General features: G+C 37.9%; 2 protein-coding genes across 2 annotated transcripts in view; both read left to right on the top strand.

Moving 5' to 3' along the window:
• Positions 1-9,270, top strand: part of six3b (SIX homeobox 3b) — a 17,835-nt gene extending 8,565 nt beyond the window's left edge. Inside the window, exon 4 of the mRNA XM_017310625.1 lies at positions 9,259-9,270. The gene's annotated coding sequence lies outside the window, so the exon portion shown is untranslated. The remainder of the gene's footprint in view (positions 1-9,258) is intronic.
• A 10,208-nt stretch (positions 9,271-19,478) lies between these two features.
• Positions 19,479-24,745, top strand: part of prkcea (protein kinase C, epsilon a) — a gene marked incomplete at its 5' end in the record, with an annotated part of 28,154 nt that continues 22,887 nt past the window's right edge. The window contains one exon of the mRNA XM_017310696.1: positions 19,479-19,551. Within this exon, the coding sequence (XP_017166185.1) occupies positions 19,479-19,551 (73 nt within the window). The remainder of the gene's footprint in view (positions 19,552-24,745) is intronic.

The following is a 24,745-nucleotide window of genomic DNA, read 5'->3' as shown; positions in this document are numbered from 1 at the left end:
GTGTGTGTGTGTGTGTGTGTGTGTGTGTGTGTGTGTGTGTGTGTGTGTGTGTGTGTGTGTGTGTGTGTGTGTGGCATGAATGCTACAGGTTTGCATGACCACACACCGGCCCCGAGATGCAAACCACTTCAATGAAATGTGCTATACAAATAAAATTTGATTGATTGATTGAATGATTCAAAAAATTCAAAAACACAACAACATTAACGAAGCACAATTACAAATTCAAAACACAACATTAACGAAGCACTACATTAACAAAACGGAAAAGGTATGTCCCAGTTGGAAACCTGAAAAATCGCTGATTGGACAATAGGCATGAATATGTTTATGTTCAGTCCTACTTACGTCACCGCCATCTTGAAAATGGCAGTGGAGAGAACGTGCTGCTTGAACTAGTTTAAACGGTTTTGCAGTATAAAGTGGATCCACTACCTCTACCTTTCAYAGGTAAGAATTAAAGATAATAACAACAACGTAAATTTACGTGCAGAATTTCTTGACTTTGTGGCCAATACTGTGCATTTCTGTGGTGAGACAAACTTCTAAACAACCAAGAAATATTTCCTTCGTAACTAAATTGGCCCAGTTCACTGCYCTGATTATTTTCTTAGCTAACTTTTTTTTTATACTGTGTAGTTTTTCTACAGAGGGTAAAGAGGGAGAGGCAATGAGAAACCTGTAACGGGCGCTTTTGCTGTTTGTTTATGTTGCCATGGTTACTTAGAAGTTTGTCAGTGGTCAAACATGATTACTTTAAGCTACGTCAGTTGTCTGTAAGATGTTTCTTGTGTGTTCATCAATAAAAACGATTTATCAGAATCAGCTATATCAAATGTAATTATTGTGCCCCAAAACAATTAAATAATCACATCAAAAAGTTCGAAACGTTGTCCATAGAGTTTTCTTTTTCATTTCTATATATAATGGTGTGTGAGAGATTGTGTCAGTGACATTCATTAACTTAAATTACTTTGCAGAACGGCACATTACGAATTTCGGTCCATTTACTTGTATTAGCTTGCTAGCAGATAAGCCACTTTCAATATGGCGGACCCTTTAATGTCTATGCTATAATGTATCRCAACAACGGGCCGACCCGCTCAAGCGATTACTTCCGATTCAAAAGCACAGTCATCCACTCAGCTTTTTCTCAGGTCTCCAACTGGGACATGCTCTTTCCGTTTTGTTAATGTTGTAGTGCTTTGTTAATGTTGTTGGGTTTTTGAATTTGTAATTGTGCCATGTTAATGTTGAAGTGGTTTGCACCTCAGGGCCACCATAACTAAAAGGAACATTATGGTTTGCAACAAAACAAAAATACAACAAGGCCTGCTTTATTTGCATAGTAGTTTGATGCATTGTGTTAAGCAGTGGAAAGTACCTCCAGGTACACAATGTACACATATTTTTGAAAAAACTGCCACACCAATCAGCTGCAATGGCTTCCCTTTCCTTCCATCCAATTTTAAGAAGTCTCATAACTGTTAGTAGACTATGTAAAACTGAGGAAGGGGATAATACTTCACAAGTAATAAAGAATTGGTGAATACTATACAGCAAACTAGCTCTGAGTTATGGCTGCAACGAACCATTATCATAGTAATTGATCATTCTTTTGATTTTTTTGGACAATTAATCAATCTGATAATAAATTGTTGCATTCTGCAAATGTCTCATTTAGTCACTTAAACTTATTTCATACAACACTGGAAATTCATTAAAATAAGCAAATAAATAATTTGATTGCTTTTTTAAATGAGAAAATAACTAACAGCTGTCCTTCAGRTACACTTGATCATTTGTAGCAAGAGATGAATTTGAAGCTAAAAAAAATGTTTTTGACATAAATATTTGAAAAGCTCAGCTCTTGTTGCTTGACATAGCACCAATAGAGTGTAGGATTGATCTGTTGATCATTTTTATGGATTAACCAATCAATAAATAATCGCTAACGGTACTTAGTTTGAGATTTTTTCTACAGAATTTGATGCAGGTGAAGCTAAAGCTATTCCACTTGAGGAGTATTGGGTAGAGCAATATAACGGACAAAGAAGGTTTTTTCTTTTTACTTAAATGCAAAATGTTTAGATTTTTTGCATAGTTTTCATGTAAGTACTCCTCTGAGTTTGTTATTCTTTCAGAAAATTGCCTGTATTAAGTCTTTATATTCTCGTTAGCAAGTAATTGATTACAAAGCTAGTCGAAGATAATTGAAATAATCGATTAATGACAATTAATTGTTTGAGTTCTCGTTCTGTGAAGGGCTCAGAGGTTTGTTAGAGAATATTAGTAAACAAACAACATCATAAACACTAAGGAGTAGAGCAGACTGGTTGGAGTGTTTTGGAGAAGCCAAAAGCAGGTTTAGGTTCAATCAATCAATAAAAACAACATCAAGGCATTAAACATCTCACAGTGAACAGTTCAGTCCATCATCTGAAAATGGAGACAGTACCCACCTTAACTGAGAGAGCATTAATCAGAGAAGCATCCAGTAGGCCACATGGTTTCTCTTAAGGAGCTGTAGAATACTGCTCCAAACAATGTATGTACTCAGGAGGGCGAATTCATATCCATTCCACACTTTTAAGATTTTAATTTGCACAAGATTTTCCCAAACCATGAAGCATTTTTCTTCCTACTTCATAGCTGTGCACTGCTTTGTGTTGGTGACGTCCAAATAAAATGCCTAATAATTAAAGTTTATGGCTGTAATATGACAGTTCGTCAAAAAGGCCCACATTCTCTGTCGTTACCCTCTCAGACGTCTTCCTTTTGTTTTATCTTCTTATCAGTCTAAAAATGCAATGCCGCGCTCTCTCAAAAAGCACTGGCACTACCGGCCCAGATGTTGCGCTTGTTCTTACATTTTTACAACCACAAGTGCTACATGTAACCACCAACTTTCTAATCTGCACCTGTGGAAATTTTGTAGTGCAGAACGGAGCCAGAGTATGCGGCTTTAACAAGGCAAAAACTTTTAGTAATTGTATGTAAATAAAAACATATTTGCAGTTCTCATCAGAAGTGTGCATGAGTATATTATTATTGTGTGTGATAGTAATTTGGGGTGTAATAATGATCATTTCTAACATGGATTCTCTCTAATCTGTATCAGGTCAGAATTATACATGCTGGCTGAAAAATATAAATTCACCAAATTCATGCAGGTTCCACCTCAGCCACATGCAGTTTAGCCACAAAATGCTTCCATCTTATCTTCTCATCAGAAAAGAGAGGAGAAGATGAGATGCACTTTTTGAATTGATTACTTCCCTGTTGCAGACCTTGGTTAGAAGCAATACGAAACACACCTTCAGGATTGTGCTGCTTCCACCAGTTTATGATAAAATTTAGCCTTGATGGATTGCAGGCTGCCCTTGAAGACAATTTGGGTCAGAAACTTTGATACAGCAAGGTTTCCCCCAGAAAATTTGCTAAGTCTGGTGGTTGGAGCACTTGGCAATCACTCATCCAGCAGCCTATCATGTTTTTGAGTTGAAAAATGTTTAAAGTTGACAGGAAATTTGAAAATATCACTTGATAATTATGCGTTATTGAAAGACTGAAAAATTAATACCTGAACACCAACTACAAAGTCTTAAAAAATGTAAATATTTTAAAAAGACTTGAATAAATAAGCAATGCTAASCCTGGTGGGGGCACAAGTAAAGCCTGGTGGCCCGCCAGGCTGATAATACACTGGGGGGAAACCCTGGTACAGTACCAGCAATGCAAAGATCCCAAACAAACATCAGATAAAGCAGGCTACTATTAAGCTTCCGTACTGACCTTAATACTGCACTTCATGTTCTACTGTTTAATCTTTTTATTGTGGCTTTAAGTTTAATGCATTTCCTGCATTTAAAAATGGAGAGCAGAAGTAGTTACTGGCTCTAGATCTGTCATTTGTAGATAGCTGGTCTGGGCCTCTTTGTGTTCCCCTCTGCTGCAGAGAATTTTATGATGTGAAAAACACTCAGGAAACTTTCAGTAAAACTGCCACAAGGCCTAAAATAAAAATAAAGATTAATAAACTGTACCCCGTAGAGGTTCTGTTGGAAACGAGATCATCTGTGAAGGATATGTCTCTGTATCCTTAACTATCTACTGAGAAAATGTAGTGAGGGTGTGTTATTACAAAAGTTGCTGTGTCAAGCAATCAACTTTTCAAAATGCAAAGATACAAAAAACAAACTAACAAGTCAATGTCATCAATCTATAAGTGGCTAGGAGTTTTTATATGTATTTTTATCTATGCTTTTAAGCTCCAAACTCAGATTTTGATAGTAATTATTTGCAAGATGCTGCTGCCAGCCAGTGTAATCAGTTTTCGTCTTTTGAATCTTCCTGTTCGTTTTGCTTTCTGAACGCACAACATCCCTCGCCTGTACCCGCCTATACTGTACATGCAGGCCTGCTGCTGCCTGTCATTATGCTAGAGGCATGTCACATCCTGGATAAGTTGTTAGCCCATGCAAGGCAACACAGACACGGGACTAACAACCGCACACACACTCACTCACTCATAAGAGCAGTTTTGAGATGCCAATTAACCCAACAGCTGTATTTTTGGACTGTGAAGCCAGAGTACTTAGAGGGAACCCACGCATGCACCAGAGCATACAAACTCCTGTATGTTTGTATGTTCCCCCCTCCTCCCCCGCATTACTCCATTACTCACCACTCGTGACCCCCAGACCAGGATTCAAACCCAAGGCTTTCTTGGTGCAAAGCAACATTGCTAATAATACACCGCTCTGCAGCCTCTCATATTGTAGATATAAAAAAATAAGTTCTTGGATTTAAAATCTTGTATGCTGCTTTATTGTTCTAGCATTAATGTTTTAATAATTTTAGACTAATGGGGATTTATTGGGGACCAATACTGCAACATTTGTTGTATTTTCAGCTGGTGCTTTTCACTTTCACACTGCAGTGTGTCAAACTATCCCAACCCTTTGAAAAACCCTGTCCCCTCCTCGCCTGTGGTGGCGCTGCACCAAGAACTACTAAAAGAAACTACATGAAAACCTCTGAAGAAGACACGATGACAATGTACTTCTTCACAAAATGTAAACAAAAATGGAGCGGCATCAAAATTTAGCGGCTGGGAGATTTCTCTTTTGTCTTTCATAAAAGCCACTAGCGTTTGTTTTGTACCCAGAATTCCCTGCAGTGTAGTCTACTGGTTTCTGGTCTGCTTGGCAGTCACATGCATTCAAACCGCATCAGAGTTCACTTCAACCGAACTGTGACGTAGGTTTTTAGATGGACCAGAGTTCTCTTTTTTTGGACTGCATCAAAATTTGATTGTGCATTCACACCTCCCCAAATGAACCAAACTTTCTAGATAAATGAACTAGAGTTGATTGTATTATGACAATAATTTAATGTGAGGACAATAGTCATTCTAATGAATTAAAGTCAAATTGAAGTCTTTAGTTAGCCTTTTTTTGTGATGCAATACTATAAAATCCTCATTGTACTTTCTGTTTAAGGCTTTTAGAGGCAGCATGTCCACCTGAATGAGGTCTTTTGTTTGGGGAAAAAAACAAAAGGGAAACCATTTACTATGTCAGCATACGTCAGCGTATATATAAATAGGCACACTCGCACTCACACGCATCTCAACTCTCGGCCATCTAAAGTTAGGTCAGAGCATATGGATCACTCTGTTGATTGAGCACATCCTATTGATCTGCCAGCCGGCGCTTCAATACATCTGCCTCAGAGCGACGCAGTCCCACCAACTTCCCCTCCTCCCCGCATTACTCCATTACTCACCACTCGTGCCAACCGTTTCTCCCTCATCCTTTCTCCTCCCTCCCCAACAGGAAAAATTCCTTCTCATCTTACACTTATCCCCTATCCTCTTCTAACCATCATCTTCCTCCTTCCTGCCACTCTTGTGTGCCTGAAAATCCTCTTTTATCTACTTCCTCCTGATACTCTTACCTTCCTTTGCTCTTCACTCTCCAAGTGGGGATGGGAAGGACTCAAGGAGGCAGATGATGGAAATGTTTTAATGGCTTGTCTGAGTCAGATCAGTCAAGCTTTTCTTTTCAAATGCTTAAACATTTGTGCCAATAATGGAGAAGCTTTTTCTGTAGCTAAATTATTGCAAAGATAAATAAATGGAGGATTACATCAGCTCAGTCCTGTAACTCATGGCACAATGAGCAAGAGTTAACGTACCAAGCTTTCAAGTTATTTACACATAATTTTAAAATAACAACCGTTTCAAATTACTTTTATTTAAAACAAAAAGCAGCAATTATTTATAATGCTGCTAAAGTGTTAAAACGTATAATGTTTATAGTAATCTTACCCATAATATGTCATACTGCCATGTATTTATATAAGAAAAATTAACTTTGGGTGGGAACATCTTAGCTGATATCGCCTTGTGTTGGTTCATCAGTATTTATGTATGTGGTCATAACATTGGAGCACAGTCAGCACAAAATGTGACAGCAGAGCAAATGGTAGTTTGGAGTCTGGTTGAGTGTATTGTGGTTTCACATTCACTCTGAAAAATCAAAAGTACTTGCCCTGCGGTTGACCCTTTATACAGCCAGAAAATTGTTGCACCTCAAAAGCTGGAATGAGGTGGAATGAGGTGCTGTTTTAGCTGGGTTTTTCCACAGGTTGGCAGATTGACAAACAATGTAGTTGGTAATGGTTAATTTTAAAATGTTGCTGTTTTAAGCAACTCCATGATGATGACATCTTAATGGTGGAAAAAAGGGACTTCAGTGGCCTGGCATCATTGTTGGTGATCTGCAGTTATGTGGAAAAAGGTTCCTTGATGTTAGAGGGCAGTGAGCAGATTGATTCGAGATAATAACAAGGCAACAGTCTTTCAAACAACCACTTGTTACAGTTTGTGCAGAATGCCACCTTTGAAGATTGAACAAGCAAACTCTTAAAGGAATTTGACTACAACAGCAGAAGACCACTATGGGTATTGCTTGTATTACCCGAAAACAGTGAACTGACACAGGTTTATCAAACATCAAAATATTAGAAAAATGTTGCCTGGTTTGATGAATCTTGATTTTAACTATGATATTCAGATGGTAGGTTTAGGGTAAGATCTTAGCATGGATACATCCATCCTATGTTGTGGTGGTGTAATGGTGTAGGACACATTTTCTTGGTACATTTTGGGCTCCGTAGTACCTAATCATCGTTTAAACACCACACGGTTCCTAAAGTAATAGGTGGTTCTCTACCAAGGTGAACCTAAAAAAAAGTGGCCATTGGGTGTACCAACAGCCTGTTTTTTGTAAAATCTCACTCAAGAGACAGACTTCACTAATAAACAAGGAAGGAAGGAGGACAGTGTGTAATGTTTGGTTGCAAAAGAGGACCCAAGTACAGAAACTTTACGGATAAAGGAGATTTTAAGGATGGAAAAATAAAAGGAAGCTTACAATGAACACCGGGAACAATGAAGAATAAAGAAGGTAAAACACGAGAAGCCACGGGAGTGCGATGGAAGGAGCCAGTGGGGAACAATGAAAACCAGGAATCTTGAATACAATCAGGGAAAGATGGACATGATAAAACAACCAGAAGAGTTAATGTAAGGTAAGTAGAGTAGAATGGCAGACTGAAGAAGAGGACAAGCAAAGGGAATGAAATGAAAATTTGAACCAAATCTGAACATTAACAGAAATGTAAAGAAGCAAATTCAAAGCACAACCAATGAGAATAACTGAACTAACAAAAGGGGTAAACTAAAATAGGAACCTATCAGACCATAAACAATAAGGAAATGATCAAACAGAAACACGAATGAAACTAAAGTCCAAAAAACCCACCCGCCATAACACACTGCCTTTAGTGTAAACAAAAAAATGTGACTGAAAGCTAAAGATAGAAAGATGTATACGTAAGGCCATATATTGCTGTCTAAATGTGGTCAAAAGGCGGATAAGAATAGGATTGATCAAATTAGCTAATTAACCCTTTAAACATATTTGTTCAATCTACATTTGGATGGAACCTTGTAGCTCGAAGCAGATAATTTCCAGCATGTTTTTTGGGCTTTATGAAGACAAGGTCTGGCCAGTCCATTACATGGTTTGTTTCCTGCTCATCAGATGACTACTGAAGCCCGAGCTCCTCAKATTTGTTGTTTTTTTCTCACTTTCTCCCTTGTCTTGTCATCTCTCTGCGGTCTCTTCTTGTTATCTTTTTGTCTCCGGCCACTTCTCCATCTCCCATGGACCTGCTTTGAGTCGCTGGTGAAATATTAACCAGGCTTTGATGCTTATTAATTGTCCCACTCAGTAATTGAGATGCTCGGTGGAGCCCGTACCCATGGCGACAGCAACAGTCCATCCCCATGGAAACAGTATCTCACCCACCGACACACCGGAGAGAGGGTATGGTTGGGTGAGAGTTGGTGGGAAATGCAGGACAGATGGCACAAAGTAGAACTGGTTGTGGTTCTTTAAGGCACCAGAATAAAAGTTAGAAACAAGCAAAAGTAAGTAACTTTTATAAAAATCTCTTTTTTTTTTTCTTTTTTTTTTCTTTTTTTACATATTTGTGAAAAATGTCACCATGTCCTGACAGTACAATAATCTGTGAAAAAAAAGTTCCTCTGCCTCTTTTCTCAAGTCCTACTGTCATTTATAGAAATACACTGCTCTCTGTCAGAAACAACTACAGAGCCAGAAGGAGGGTCTTAACGCTATCAATCATGTTTATGTATATGCTGCTCACACCTCAAGATTGCTCAAGACACAAGCTCAAGATTGATCGTTTGCTCCAGCTGTGCTAATAACAGAAAAACAACCTAACCTTGCTGTAATCTTACAGGAAAATTGTTTATCCTCAGTCATTGGTGGTCATGCTAACTAGCACAGCAGGCTACTTAGCATCAGGATTAGGGAGAGCTGTAGCATAGCAGAGAGGAAGTGGCAGTGACTATGTGACAAGGCCTTTCTTCTGACTCTGGTTGTTTCTGACTGGGACAGTTTTAACAAATATATAAAAATATTTTTACAAAAGTTATCTACTGCAGCTTTAGTTTCTCCATTCCTCGTGGCTTAAGGGAAATTTCACTGCAGTCACCCGCATAAAGATGCAGTTGATTCTTCAAGATAACCATCTAAAGGCAACTTAACTGTGCTGTCTACCGTGTTGCATAATTTGAAGCAAAGACAGATTTAGACATGTTTCACCGGGTTATTTAAATCATAGTAACTGTAGAGGCACTCGATGGATTTTTTTWAAAACTTTTTTTCTGAAGTAAACCTCAGTAAAGCATGTAAAGTCCGGTCACATTACAGAACTGAGGCTGTGTGAAAACATATTTTAAAAACAACCCATGTTGAAATCTGCAACTGGAACATTTCAATTTGGAGAAAGTAAAACGTTTTAGTAGACAAGGTAAAAGGAATTACAGAACGTTGTTGTTAAATTTGTGACTCTATATATAAGCAGCTCCTCACTCTAACTGAGAATATTGAGGGCGTTTCTGCTTTTTCACAGTGCCATGGATAAACAATCACTGCTTTTACCGTTCACTTTCACACTATACACAACACCCAGATGTGCTGCCATAACATTAATGGAGCACCTCGATCTAACCACAGATGTTCTTGCTCAAAATGAACAGATCATTTTTATGAGCTCTCTTATAAACATTTAAGCCAATTTATTTTACCTTTGTAGTTTGGTCGGAAAAGGAGGTTTATATTTTATATTCTTTCAACTGTATGATCAGCAGTTATTGATAGCAATGCACCAAGTCAGCCTGCGAAATCAGGCTGTTCTGATTGATGGTTGATAGGTGAAATACTGAATAAATACCGTCCCAGATTCATTAAATACATCACAACTAAGAACTACCAGGGTTTGGTCTTTAAACCAATGACTTCTTTTGAGTTCAATGAAATTAAGAAATAATCTTGGAACATAGTGTTTTCACTCATAAATGACAACATTGTTTTAATTTATTAATACATTTTCTGTTGGATTCAAAACTACTTCTATCCAAAAACCTGCAGCGGTTTGTTAGCCTTCACAATAAAAAGTGAGAACCAACTTTTAAGTCCTCAAAAAAATGGGTATCCATATCAACAAGAAAAGTCTGGTTGGTGCAACTTTACACGTTGAGACTTTAGATGTTTTTCTATTTAAGTCATAAGTTGTATGTAGTGTTAAAAGAAGTAGGAAGAGGTCTCAGAGGAAGAGCAAGATGAGAGTTTTAGAGGAGATGAAAGGAGGATGGATTAAACTGGGGCTGGTTGATGAAGTAAAGGAAGCTGGAGATGAGGTGTAGAGTGAAGCTGTGTGTACATGTAAATATGTCCTGCAGAAGGCTGGGAGCTCTGAGGCTTTTGAAAACTTGTGGGCTTTTGAGACCGGATGATCAGTCTCTGGAACGCTACCTTGCAGAGCCAGATCCAACGTCAGCCATCGATAGTTWGACACTTTTCACCGGCACATGACACATGCTCAACACAAATCAGAAGATCCACAATCCATCACCACTGATTGTACTTTAAAGGCTCTAACCAGGTTAATTTCCATGTTTATGAATTAAAAACTAATAAATAAGGAGATCTTTTTTCCTGTATTGCTAATACAGACAACACCTTCACACCAAACACATTTCTTATAAATCCTGAACTTATTTAGCAATTTTAGACAAACAGTAAATTGGATTTTATTGTTTTTCTTTCTTTTATATAGTAGTTTTAAGTAGCTGATGACCAGAATTGACTGATCTTCAGATTTGCAGTTGTTGACCACCAAATGCATCATACTACTGAGCAAGACTAGGTTGTGCTTTATTACCACTCTTCTATGTAGTTTCTCTTACTATTAAGTGGAAAAGACCCAGACTTGCATACAGAGTCGAGTTTCAATCGAGTTAGCTATTCTTAACAGTGGCCATATTGTGTGACTGWAATAAATGTCTATGCTTTCAGATAAACTGTAGAGTTGACTTGCTACAGATTTTGAGTTTGATTGGCTCTAACTAGTGACCGACTGATGGTGAACCTAAGTGTTATCAGGATTCAGTAACAACTTTCTTTGGATCGGCCGCTCAGATCTTCTCAAAAACTGAAGGTTGAAAGGTCCACAAAATTCAGGGAGTTTGAAATTTTAACTTCTACCTCTTGGAAAGACATCTTGAAGAGCAACATTTTAATGTTATGAATGCCAACCGTTTCTTTTGAGTTTGATCACAGAAACAAGAGGCAGACTATTACAGTTAAACTAGACTTAGTTAAACTTTGGTCATCTTTGATATTTCAGGAATTCCCATTTCCTGACACTTCATCGAACATATCTGAACTTTGCCTTTTGATAGGGTGGGCTGTAGCATATTTTTATCCTAAACCTGGGGGTTAGGAAAGGTTAGGAACCACTGGCATTGCTGACCCTTGAAGAAACTGGGAGCCAAAAATAGAGAAAGCTAAAGTTTAAGTTGCTTTGCAACATGGTCATTCCTCTGCTAAACSAAAAAAATACTAAAATCTTGCAATATCCTGACTTGGTTAAGGTAGAATTAAAACTGAAAACGACTAGCAACAGATTATTTTTGTACTTGGGACAGCAGGATGTTCTTGTTACCTCTTCCTGTCCTTTTTTTTTTACTTTCACACCAGCTGTATTTCATCCTAACTTACTTTCATTCCTGACCCAAAGACTCCATTCCCTCAACAGTGACATCATCAGACTCCCCTTATTGACCTACTGTTTAAGTAGGACAGGCTGGATTTAAGATGCACTGTTGTCACACTCACAATAGACTCATAACCACATACACAAAAAATCGAGCACACTGTACTGCTCACTGATGCCAAACAAGGTCATCGCTGGGTGTCCGAGAGTGGTGCACGCTGCAGCGCAGTTCATGTGTGTTCTCAGTTGCAGGTAAGGAATGGGAGGAAATCTGAGAGCCTGGGGTCAGCAGGTGGAATCAATACTTTGGCATCCGTGTTTTTGACAAACTCCACCATAAGATTTCAGAGAAACACATCTGTACATCTATTCTGTTAAATTATAGAGAGAATAACGTTTTGAGGATTTTTTACTTTGTGAAATCCAGAAAAATGTAAAACTTTGAAATATTCAGATGTTGCATATGCCTGAAAAAACACATACCATTGAAACCATTACTGCACTGGCCAAGTGATTGAAATCTCTTGCTTGCTGACCAATGATCAGCTGGTTAAATACTGAAAGAAACGGATGCATTAAAACTGTAAACTCAAGCTTTTCCAATCTGTAAGCTCATTAACAAACAGAAGAATTTGATTTGATTATAGTTTATTAGAAATATGATGGAAGTTATATGAACTTCAAGGTGGTGTAAATACATCATGGATCTGCTATTGTTGTCTCCGTTTCGCCTTTCCTATATTTGGGTATTTCAAAATGAACATTTTATTGTACCTCACATATTTTTAAAAATGTGAGGTCAAGAAAACATACCAGTTGAAAGTTCAACCAACTGATTTCTATGTCACTGGTTTTAAAGACCTCGGCACCAAACAGTTCCCTCTTTGTTCGATGTTTTCATCATACAAGATGATCAAACCGTCATGGTAGACACATACTGCATTAGTGTGGACAGAATTATGCGTACTATCTGATTAGATAATTTCCTCCAATCACGCAGCCCCAGTCAAGGCTCCCTTATGCAACTTGGATCTTTCTGAAGGCTGTTTTCATCCGATGGCAGTGACTGGCTGATCCCCAGAGGCTGCTCATCAGACCGTCTGCCAGTCCATCTGGATATCACACGCTCATCTGCACTGTTTGTGATCTTTAAGATGACTWAACAGGCTTTAATGATGTAACTGGAAATGTCCATTCTATTTAATCTATGGGTTCTTGCAAATGTATTCATGTATTTTTTTTCACAGTTTGCTACATTACAACACCAGACTTTGATTTTATCTGGATTTTATCTAAAGTGGTGGCTAATTAATGGTTTTTACATTTTCTCCAATAAAAATATGAGAAGTGTGGTGTGCTGTCTTTATCTGCGGTTGCAGTTGCTACAATTTGATGCTTATCTACCAGTTTTGCACACCTGGACACCAGCATTTTGTCCTTTCCTTTCAAAAACAACTCAAGCTCAGTGATGGCAAAAAAATTTGCCATCACATGGTACTGGTTTCAAAGCAGCCAGTCCAGGAGCACCAATAATTTTGCTTGACGTTGGGGGAGGGGGCGGGGGGGTGGAGGGGCCTCTACCCCCCCCACCCCTCCGACCAGCACAAAGCTCCAGCTCTTCTTACATTATTAGCTGTCTGTGATGTTACATTAAAGATGCATGACTGTCATGCAGTCTCACTCAGCACGAGCCTCCTGTGTGTGCTCGAGTTGCTGGCCAACAGAAAGAGGGACAAACACACATACACACACACACATGTTGTTYGTGTAAAAGTGCGGGAGTTTTCTCAAAGTCCAAATTTGTCATTTGACAGATGGATGTGGGAGGCTGTCACAGAGACTAAACGCTCCTGAGAGAGACAGAGAGAGCTGTCTGGTTGGATGGCGATAGTGAGCTCGGTGGACAGAGTGGGAGGGGGTTAGCCACACAGTATTGATATAATACAAGCGTTGAGTGCCCTGTCTGCCTGGTTGAGTGGTTCTTTGTGCTGTGGCATATGACTCCTGTGTGTTTTTTATTATATCAGTCATATGTGTGAGCAGGTAGATTGAATGAAYGTAAAAGAGTTAGGTTTGTGTGTTAACCTCGCTCTGAAGTCCAGCTTAAATTAACTTCACACAAGTCTGGAAAAATGTGGAGAAGTATGGCATTTGATTTAAGTGGTTTCTAAGGATGGGTTAGTATGGAAAAATATTTGTTTTTCCATTCTTCTATCCATCCTTACAGTCTGTTTGTTGCAGAAATGCCTCCCATGAATTTRGTTTTATCATAACCATATTTAACCTCCTCCATATATAGGACTGTGCTGCACTGATTTTGCATCTAGGACACCAAGGAAAGTGACTCGGGTGTGGTGATAAGAGGATTTCTTTTTTAATCATAAGGTTTTCATAGAGACTGAAATTAAAGGAATTTAACAAATAGCACAGCATATCTAGTATAGGTTTCATTGGACTATTGAAATTCAGCTTCTACACAGGACCAGACATTCACTGAATCAGTAAATTCATGACCAAAACTTTATTACTTCTAACGAACAAAAGGATTAAAACCCCTGGAAGCTAGAGTCTGTAAAAGGATTGGATTTGACATGTAAATGTGTTGGAGCCATTAAATATTAAGAGGACTCAGTTGGCCACACACACGTCCTTCTCTGGTGTGTGTTTGCAAAGTCTCCCTGCTCGTATCAGTGTCCTAATTGGTCTAACAAGATTAATGAGGCGGACTAGATTCTTCTGCTCTCCCTCCTCCCATCTTTTTGTTGTCAGGGCGGGGAACCTCGTCTGCACACACACACAACCTGGTAAATCCAAGTCACGCTACAATCCATTTAACAGGGTGGTGAGGTAAAAGCCATCTTCTGCCACGGTGCCTGGAATTTTATTGGTGCTGAAACTGTTAATCAGTTACAGAAAATTAATGAGTAACTCACTTTTCCTCAGCTTTTTTCTCTAGTTTGGTCCAACTGAAAAAATAATAATTTTAAAAATCGCTTGASAAAGTCTGCAAAATTTATTCTGCAGACTTTGACCAGTTTGAGATTCTGATGATTCTGTAAAAATATCCAGTTCTCTCACGGTATTGACACACAGTTCAAATCAGAAAACGCTTTATTGTTTTTCTATTGCTAAAAAACAAACATAACAAAAATTTCACCCCGATATCTTGCAATGTTATCAATGAATTTATTGTTTCTGCATACAGAATTAGATATTCTTAGGATTCTTTTCTGTCCATTTTGATGGCTACTGCTTAGAGATGATAATAAATGGATTTACTCAAGATAAAAGAAACAAAAAGCATGTGCAATGTACTCTGTCATTTGATACAAAAAATTACTTTTTCCTACAGTCAAACTTTTCATTTTAGTGGATCCCCAGTATTAGCAGTCGGCGGACAGATGCTTGAAACTTTAAACTGACCTTCTCTCTAGTCTCAGTTCTAGTTCTAGTAAGCAGAAAAGAATAAAGTATTTGCCTTTTCTGACATAAAATCACCTCTTGAATTTTTTTAATATCCATTTTCTTCTTTTTTTTAATTCATATTTTTATTGATATTTTTGCATATGGAACAAAGGCGTTTACATATTCCAGGGTGCAAAAGTGTTGAGCATAAACAAACTGTTTACACCGCTGACTTTAAAATGCATGTTTTCAAGAACAAAGAACACATGCAGAACACCCCCAATAATAAAACATAGTGAAAGAAAATGAATAGTGAAAAACCCATAGCACATGGCACATGTGCACATGCATATACACACTTACACAAATATGTACACATCCGAAAAAACACACAAAAAGAAAAAAAAAGAAAAGAGCTGGGTACGCAGGGGGGTTTACATTGAAGCAACAAACTCAATAAATGGTTGCCATTTAGAGTATAATTTGTTCAAGTTATCTATTTTATTCTTTATTGCTGCATGCCCTGGTAAATCCTGCAGATTAATCACTCATCACAGGCACTATGTGATTTGTGCTTCGTTTCCAACTTCTAATTGTTCCCGTGCAACTAAGGCTCAGGTGTCCTAGTTACTGTCACATGCTGAAGGAATGATTGAGAACACTCCACATGGTTTGTGTTTGCTTTATCCTGAGTAAACTGATTGGGGGACATTTTGGCATCACTTGGTTTATGACAGCTCAAACAGAAACAGATGAGCTGAGCAATCCCAGAAGTAAAACAGTAGAAGTTTGACCAAGGGTGCAGTTCTTCCGCTGAAGGTTTTGTCCCACTTTCCTGTGCACTTTTCATGGTTAAATCTCACACTTTTATAAGTACAGATATAAAAGACTAACATGAATTCATAACAACGGAAAAAACAGACCCTACATAGATAAAACCTTTTATAACTTTTATAACTTTTTCATACCATATGGCAATTTTATAGTGTTTCTTGTTTTTATTGGAACATGTTGTACAGCAGGCATCTAACTAAATTTTCTAATTTTAACATTTCATTCCAGCTACAAGATTCAGCTTTTTGGCATTCCTAGTAATTTAATCCCTGAATTAAGCTGTCCTGGTTGCTTGGCAGTCTAAACTGATTGAAGTTCAGGAATTAACTTACATCCAGTTAAAGTACTTTACAGGAAAATTGGTCTGATGGTGAGAGTAACAGCAGCCATTATTGAAATAACAAATAATATCAAAGCTTTAATTCTTTCGATGAGGAAAAAAGAAGATAAAACTCAGGTTTCCATCAGGAAAACATCGCACTAAACCTCCTGTTATGGAAGAAAACACTCTTGAAGGCACCACATGATTCAAGTGGCCGTCGTCAGTGATGATGTGCAGTGTTTGGCTGGCGTGTCACCCCGGGAGCCGAGCACTAAATCAATAATGGTGCTGTCCATTTGCTGCGCTCTGTTCCAAATCAGTCTGAGTCCATCTTTCTRCCGAAATCCCCACTGAGATGCGCTGTTATGCAAGAGGTTACATTTGGGGATTAGTACATCATTTTCAAGGGTAGACATCAAGAATCCAGAGGCATTTATAGGTCACAAATCCCATGCTGTCATGTGTTATACTTACAACAAAAGGATTTTTCAATGCTTGTCCTTACATCATTTGTATCTTTCAGTATGTTCAGTTTGAGGCTGATTCCTTTACATAAAAAAAACAGTCTACACAGATATTTTAAAGAAAAGTGTGTGAGTTATTTATTTATGTATTTGATTACCTATTATATTTTGTAGATCTGCATTTGACAGTGTATATTTTCTGCATAGATTGCAAGTAATTGCCTATGATGAGAGAGACTAAAGAAGAGTCCATTTAGTATTTGTTTGTGTTCTTTGCCTTATGTTCACCACTGCCTGATGGAAGTGTGTGTGTTGCTGCCTGTGTGTGTGTGTGTGTGTGTGTGTGTGTGTGTGTGTGTGTGTGTGCATGCGTGTGTGTCAGTCTGACTGTTGCATAAGAGGATCTGCTGCTGTCCCAGAGCTTAACGAAGGATTTAAGCCTCTCTTTCTCACTCTCTCTCCTGCGCTCTCTCCTTCCTGAGTTGTCTGCCCCTTTAGCACTCTGTTATACTTGCTAATCTCTGTAATTGCATGTACATTGTATGTGGATTGTGTAATTGCACTGTATGTTCCATTTTATATGCAGGTTGTCTAAGTATTAAGATTTTATTATTATAGTTTCTTGGATCATGTGTAAGTAGAGTTTATGCCAGAGATTACAACACAGCTGCCTTTTTATGTTTTTAACTGTTGTAAAAATGTAACAAAAAGATCTGTTGTTTAATAATTAACTTTGTTCACTGTGTGTTTTATCATTTTTGGCGTATGAACTGTCTGAGGCGCCTAAGTATCACTCATTACAAAAGCAAATATGCAGTAAATCAACAATTTCAATTTCAATTGAAGAAATACATTAACCAGGATTCAAAATATATTTTATATATTAGCAGAGATGACAATTTAAGGCAGAGTTTCATAATTATTTTTAAACCAAAGAAAAATACATTTATGAAATTTCCGATAGCTGTTTTAATCATCCTCTATTACCAATTAGCAGTATTAATGCAGTCCAGAGAATGTAGCTCCAGACCTGAAGGGATATTTCAGGTTATTTGATGTGATTTTTCTGGGAAGTTTTAACAGTTTTAACAGTAATAGCCCCTATYATTGTTAGTGTAATAGATGACATATTTCAATGGGTTTGTACAAAAGTAAAAAAAAWATATAAAAAAATGAGTGGTGCAATCTGAACAGCTGACATGCTTGTCTCTTGGTTTTAGCTGATTTTACACATTTAAAACMGATACAAACAATGCTAGTGGACGTAAACATTTTCACTTTTAAATGACAGTGAAGTTTGTTGCTGTTTACTAGGCAAAGTGACTGCTGACGCATCAGTATGCTGTAAATCCACCATGATCAGTCAACTTTAGCATTTTGTATCAGACTACCAGTTGTGCAGAGACACCAGGTCTCCATGTCTTCATGTCTTTATATTTCTGAAAATTAATATTTATAAAACCAACTGCGGTTTTCCGGCCTATAATGAATCTTTAAAAAACCTGGCCTGGCCGAATCTTAATTTTGGCAGATATCGATTTTTTTTTTTGTCTGAAAAGATACTAAATATAGCAAGAAAGTTGCTGAATTTTGTTGATCACAACCTCTAGTTATCAGTTCCAAACCCAGGATTTTTWATGGAAAACATAGACTGAAAGATAAAAGCATACAACAGGGCAMCCTTTCTGTACTCCGTTTAGCCTTCCTGTTATCTGCTCAAGTCTGGCTGTCTCTTTTAAAAGAAACCTAGGTTAACCAGAGGTGGTTTCTTTGGCTTAGTTTTCCACCACATGGCTAAAAACAGCTAACTTTGAGTCTTGCTTCCTTATTATCAACTTCCACTCTGAAGATTGTAATTCAAGCAAACAGGTAGCTGTGTACTTCACAGCTACCTGTGAAGTACACAGCTACCTGTGAAGTATGGTGTGTTCACTGAAGAAAGATTAGATTTTTAAGTGTCTGACCAAACGTTTGTGGCTTCAGGTTTTGAATTATCTCATAGAGTTAATATTTTTTTTTTAACTTTGTAATGTATCCAATGCTCCATCTATGTCTGAACAACTTTGCTGTGAAGGAAAAAGTGTCAGTAAGTGGCTCCTCCTTCTTTAGTAATTGATTTTTAAGCTGACTATCCTTTTTATTGACATCAACAAAATGCTTTTGAGTCTGCGGTCAGACACTTTCTTCCTGCCTTTGTGTAATTTGTGCACCGTGTGAGACATCATGGGAGTGAAGTTAACCCATCGCCGTTACGGCTGCTCTGAGGGAGACTCACAGAGAGGTTACAACAGCACAACATTGTGTGTTGGTACAGGGAATTAAACACTTTATGCAGTTCGATTTGGATGCTCAGCCGCTTTATCTGACTAACTGCTGCTGCACATGAGTGGGAAAGGCTCAATTTAATCAACTCTATCACTTCTGGTTTGAAACCTGACAGCTCTTTTTTTATTTTACYAAAGGCCAGAGTMAAGAGAATGGGAGAGCTTTTAAACAGAAGGTGTGAATGAAAAGTTCAAAGAATCCAGTTAGCGCATCACGTACAGATTTGCATTGAATAGCAGCAGTAAACGAGGTCCGTAATGACGCTGAAATAACAGTTATAAAGACAATGGAGCTAATGGTGATAATGATACAAGTGCTGGTGAGAAGTGTAATTCTGGTGAAGATAATGACCTCTTATGTGTGGGTTGTTGTGTTTGTTTGTGCTGGAGGACAGCCCCTTCTGCTGCACTTGCTGTTCTGCTGCGTTTTTCTCCCTCTGATTTACGTTTGTTTTCTCCCCCGTCTTTGTCTTTGCGCAGATTGACTTGGAGCCGGAGGGGAAGGTCTACGTGGTCATCGATCTGTCTGGATCCACCACTGAGGGTAAGAACACAGCAATGCGACATTTTAGTGCAAAACAAAGGGAGCACAGCACAGTTAGTATTACCAGAGCAGTGTTTCTTCTCATAACTGTGTGTTATTTGGTGGGAATTATAAGAGCAATCCAGAAAGGATGGGAATATTTAGAAAGTATACGCTGCATGTATTTTAATTCTTCTGATTATGTTGTGAGCTTCATGGCGTGTTGTTAGGAATATTAAAAAATTTACTGTTTAGCCTTCGAAATTTTAATTCCCCCCAAGCAGAATAAAAATAATGCATTTATATGTTAATATCCACCACAAACCAAAAACTTGTTTCAGTCTCGCGTTTGTGCAATTTGGATGTGTGTGCGCTTCTCTCCTGCTAGAAGTGTAGCAGGAGAAAAGCCTTATTTTTCCCTCAAGAAGAGTAAACATTATACACATACAGTTGACACCTGAAGTTTGCATACAACAAGCAAAAACACACACAAACCTTTGTTTTTTACASTCTGAAGTTAAATCCAACCAAAATTCTCTTGTTTTAGATCAGTTGCCACTTTATAACCACTTTGAGTTTGTGCTTTTCCATCTGGAAAACCCAGTTGCCCCTGAGGTTTACCTTGTTAGATGACGTCTTCAATATTTCCWCATAATGTTCTCTCCTCATTATGCCATTTATTTTACAAAATGCACCCATTCCTCCTGCAGCATAACAACCTTATAACAAGATACTGCCACCTTCATGCCTTACATTTGGGATGGTGTTCCCAACAAACTTCTCAATTTTTTCTCCAAATGCAACAATCTGCTTTTTTTTTTTTTTTTATGTTTCTTTTGGAATAATGGCTTTCGGTACCGGACATGTTTCACTGTCTTACTAGCTTCAGCAGCATTTTCAGAAACTCTTTTATTCTGAGGTGGATTTGTACATTTTGGATCAAGAACCGGTCTTCTTCCTGAACATTATGATGGTTGGACATTTTCATTATGACGCATATAATTGTTTGAACAGATTAGCGCGGCACCTCCAAGCATCGATAAATTGTTCCCAAGGATGATCCAGACTTTTGCAGCTCCACAGTTCTCTTCCTGATATCTTCATTGATTTCTTTTGAATTTCCGATTGTGTCAAACAAGAAAGCGGTTCATTTCAGGTGTGGCTTTAAAATAGCCACACCTGAAATAGCTATTTCAGGTGTGGAAATAGCCATTTCCACACCTGAAATAGCTATTTCAGGTGTGGATCTAATACCTCCTAACAGGTGTTAGATTGGTGTTAGATTGGTCATTGATTGGTCATTGAGAGACTGAATTTAAACTCTTTTCTTTGATTAGCTGCATGGATTTTGTCAATTTCAGTAAATGAGGCATTATAACAACCTTCTTTGAATGCGTGTTATCCAAATAAGTGATGGACGAAGCAGCTTGCTCATAAAGTGCTCTGATGCAAAGAGAATAGCACRTTTTGATCCATTTCAGAAGCAAATAAAAATCAATTATTCAGGCTTTTATGTTTGCGGTCTGATTAATTGATTGGAATTGTCAGTCTGCATGGATAGCWTCATTAAAAATGTGTCCCATATGGTTCATAATTACAAATAAATGTCTCTTGTGATAAGTTCTTTTCATTTACATATAATGTTTTATTTATATAGCAATAAACTGCCTGGTCTAAATGTACATTTTATTCATGTAGATATGCTATAAAATTAAAGACATGTAGCAGCGCTGAATTCTGCCTTTATGTGGGAACCGGTCCACTGTCTAAATAAACCCATCAGTAGTCATAAAGTCATAAAGGGTTAATTATTCATTTCAAATTTGATATTTCAGTCACATTACCAGCTTGTAGTTTATCTAAACAGTCAATTGCTTTATTTTACTTCCTGTGCCATTTGCTTATTGATACCTTTGGTGAAAACGTGTTAAGGAAAAAGACCATAAAATACATTTGTCTTTTACTGTGGTGACATAATCTTAAACATATTTTAATTCAAGTAGAACTAAAARGTAGCTGTTCAAGAAATGACTCAAGCAAGAGTAAACAGGTATTTGGTAAAAAGGCTACTGAAGTATTGAGCCAAACATTAATCATTTCATATTTAAAAGTTATATCATCAGACGGACCAAAATGTATATGTTATGTGGAAATTTTGGTATTTTAAAGATAAAAATAATTCATGTAAATGATTACAAAATAACAAAATCAGGCAAAAATAATAATTTTGTCCAGATGAATTTTGTTCAATGAAACTTTTGCAAAAAAGTTGCAAAACTGCAGGTGAATCTTTGTTTAAAACAAGCTTGTTCATCGTGCACCCAGTGTGCTTTAACACAGTGGGTAAAGCATACAKATACTTTACTCGAGGAAGAGTAGTGATACTTCATAATAAAGTTACTCAAGTAAAAGTAAAAAGTATATTGTAGTAAAAAATACTTCCAAAATTACCTTGTTTTTTTTTTTTTTGCCAAAAAGTTACTCAAGTAAATGTAACTATCTACTCATGAAGATGAGCACTCATCTGCCTCATTTGAGTGCTACGTTCTCTTGTCTTTCCCATTTTGAAGAGGGGCATCTTTGCGTTTGTGATGTTACGTTTGTGGCCGTGGCTTGTTTCCGCTGCCCCCAAGTGGTTGCTGGATAACACAAACAACAAACACCCTGAAAGTTGTCAGCTCCCTGCCCTAAGGGCAGGATCTATAAAAGGTGCGCATTCCTAAAAAGCATTCCTAGATCCGTCCTTATTACTCCTCCTTTCTCTGTCTCTTCTGTTTCCATTAAATAAACATGTAAACATCCAGAATGCCTCTCTCCGTCCACACAAATTTCCTCGATCACATGCCACCCGATAAGAGCGGTTTTTGCCCGCGCACATGCATCCTTGCACCTGGTTATAAATAGAAACGTTCTCTGCCTGGCACTCAGCGTCTGTGTGCGTGTGTGTGTGTGTGTTTTTTTGTGATGGTGCTTGGATAACCTGACCAGATGAGAACACAGCAGAGAGGCCTGGCAGATTGCTTCTGCAGAGGATATCTCTGTTTAAATGCGGACAAAGACAGGAGACGAGAAAGCGAGCAGATTCTTAAAATAGAGGGTGATATTGAACCAGGGATTACCACACATACGCACGCACACACACACACACACACACACACACACACACACACACACACACACACACACACACACACACACACACACACACACACACTGCAGGAGCAGCAGCAGACTCGGGCGTCCATGTCTTGCCCTCCTCATGGATGATTGGCCACTCTGTGGTGACCTCACAATCCACTCTCCACCCACTCCTGAACTTTCTCTCTTCAGTTCAGCCGGCTCAGGAGCTCGTCACGTTAATGCATGCTGATAAAAACAAATGGTGTGTCTGTGTGTGTGCATGTGTGCGCGCGTGTGTGTGTGTGCGTGTGCGTGAGTGTGTGTGTGCTGGTGGAAAGGAGTAATGGTTGCAGAGATGGAGGGTGAGAAGTAGAGGAAGACGGGGTATTTTTAGTAGATTTATTTTTTTCCCCTGGTGCAATCTGTTCTCTGCAGCTTTAGAAACTGGAAGGACATCTTTGTCTGCTTCTTATTTCTCCACTTTTCTCTCTATCCCGTTACATCTGTTGTTTCAAAGATGAACACACCTATGATGTCATTTAAACTGAGAATATTCAGAGATTTTATTTGTAGATGTCTCACTCAGTTACTTGAACTTAACCAAAACTAAACAAATTGTTTGGGTTTTCTGAGATTATTTCCATAGAAACTCTGAAATGTGACTTTTAAAGAWACATTTTTACTTACACCAAATATCTGTTGTCTCTAAAAATGTAGAARCTGTATTTCACCTTTACCTTTTTCTTTTCTTTTGTAGCATAAAATTGTCAAGATAATACTTATGAAACTACATAAACCTTCTCTTCTTTTGTTCATCGTGTGTAATTTTGCTGGCTTTCTTTCTGCTTGCTAAGGCTTACAGGTTAGTGTTATCTTTCTTCTAAGTACAATAATGCATTGTCGTTAAAGACCTGTGTTGATTTAATCAGATTTTCAATCTGACTGCTGTATCTCGGCACATTATACGGCTTTAATGTGGTACATACTATAGTTTGGTTGTTTATATAGAAAGTACTGGATTTACGAGATCAAACCAAAATGTTGTAAAATTAAAAATCCCATTTTTTTGATTGACRTAGAGAAAGTACAGCTGGGTGTCCATAGTGCAGTCCTGGAAGTGATTTTGACCATAATACAAAAATGGCAGTTAAATAAAGTCTCACAGTGACATGCCATTAAAAAAAACATACTGACTAATTAAAATCTTTTAAAAATGGAAGGTGCAACACAAAGTGCTAATCTTTTATCAACCATGTTTTTCTCTTCTAATTGAAGTTCATAGCAAATACTGAACCGCAAACTTTGACATTAAAATTGCTTAAAACAAGAGTTTTTCTAAGAAAGTGACCCATGTTCTGTTGTTGTTGCTCAGAAAACAATGTGAAGTTGCATTTGTTCATCCATCCATGAATGAGGATGGATGTATACGTTTTTTTTCTTGTATTATAACCTTTTGTTTCTGCGAAACACTTTGTGTTGCCTTCATTGTGCGTGAAAAAGTCTCAATCAAACAGATTAGCTGATTGTCAGCAAGTCTGATGATCTCAGTTTGTGAACTCAATGCAATGTAGCAAAGTCAGAAATTCTCTTTTTCTTGCTTTAAAGTCAGAGTCTCGGTTATAGAGACCAGGTTTAAAAAAGCATCTACCTTTACATTTGTGGAAAAGTTATAAGCTTTGTGAGATGGACTTCACTTTGACGAGTCATGTTGTGGCATTTTATTGTTACAATCACATGGCACATAGTTTCTTCTCGTGTAATGAAGTGTGGTGCTCGGGGAATACAGATAATATCAGACAACCGCGTCACAAGGTTTACTGTAGATTTATTGTCCTTTGAAGATCCATTTTGTTTCTATCAAGCCGCTACTTTGATGTTGCTGTCGGCTTCCTGCTTGTTTTTGTCAAATTTGGACATTCGTGTTTCTGTTTATTTGGCGTCCGTCTCCCAGACGCTTGTTCTTCAGGTCCAGAGTACGGCCGTCTCCAAGACAATAACTCTTAGCAGTTGTTAGGCCTCTTCTCCTCTACTACTCAGTGTGTGTGTGTGTGTGTGTGTGTGTGTGTGTGTGTGTGTGTGTGTGTGTGTGTGTGTG

Source organism: Poecilia reticulata, linkage group LG19 (assembly GCF_000633615.1).
Source record: "Poecilia reticulata strain Guanapo linkage group LG19, Guppy_female_1.0+MT, whole genome shotgun sequence".
Taxonomy (NCBI): Eukaryota; Metazoa; Chordata; class Actinopteri; order Cyprinodontiformes; family Poeciliidae; genus Poecilia; species Poecilia reticulata.
Note: the sequence above shows the minus strand (reverse complement) of the source record. Positions and strands in the feature narration are given on the sequence as shown.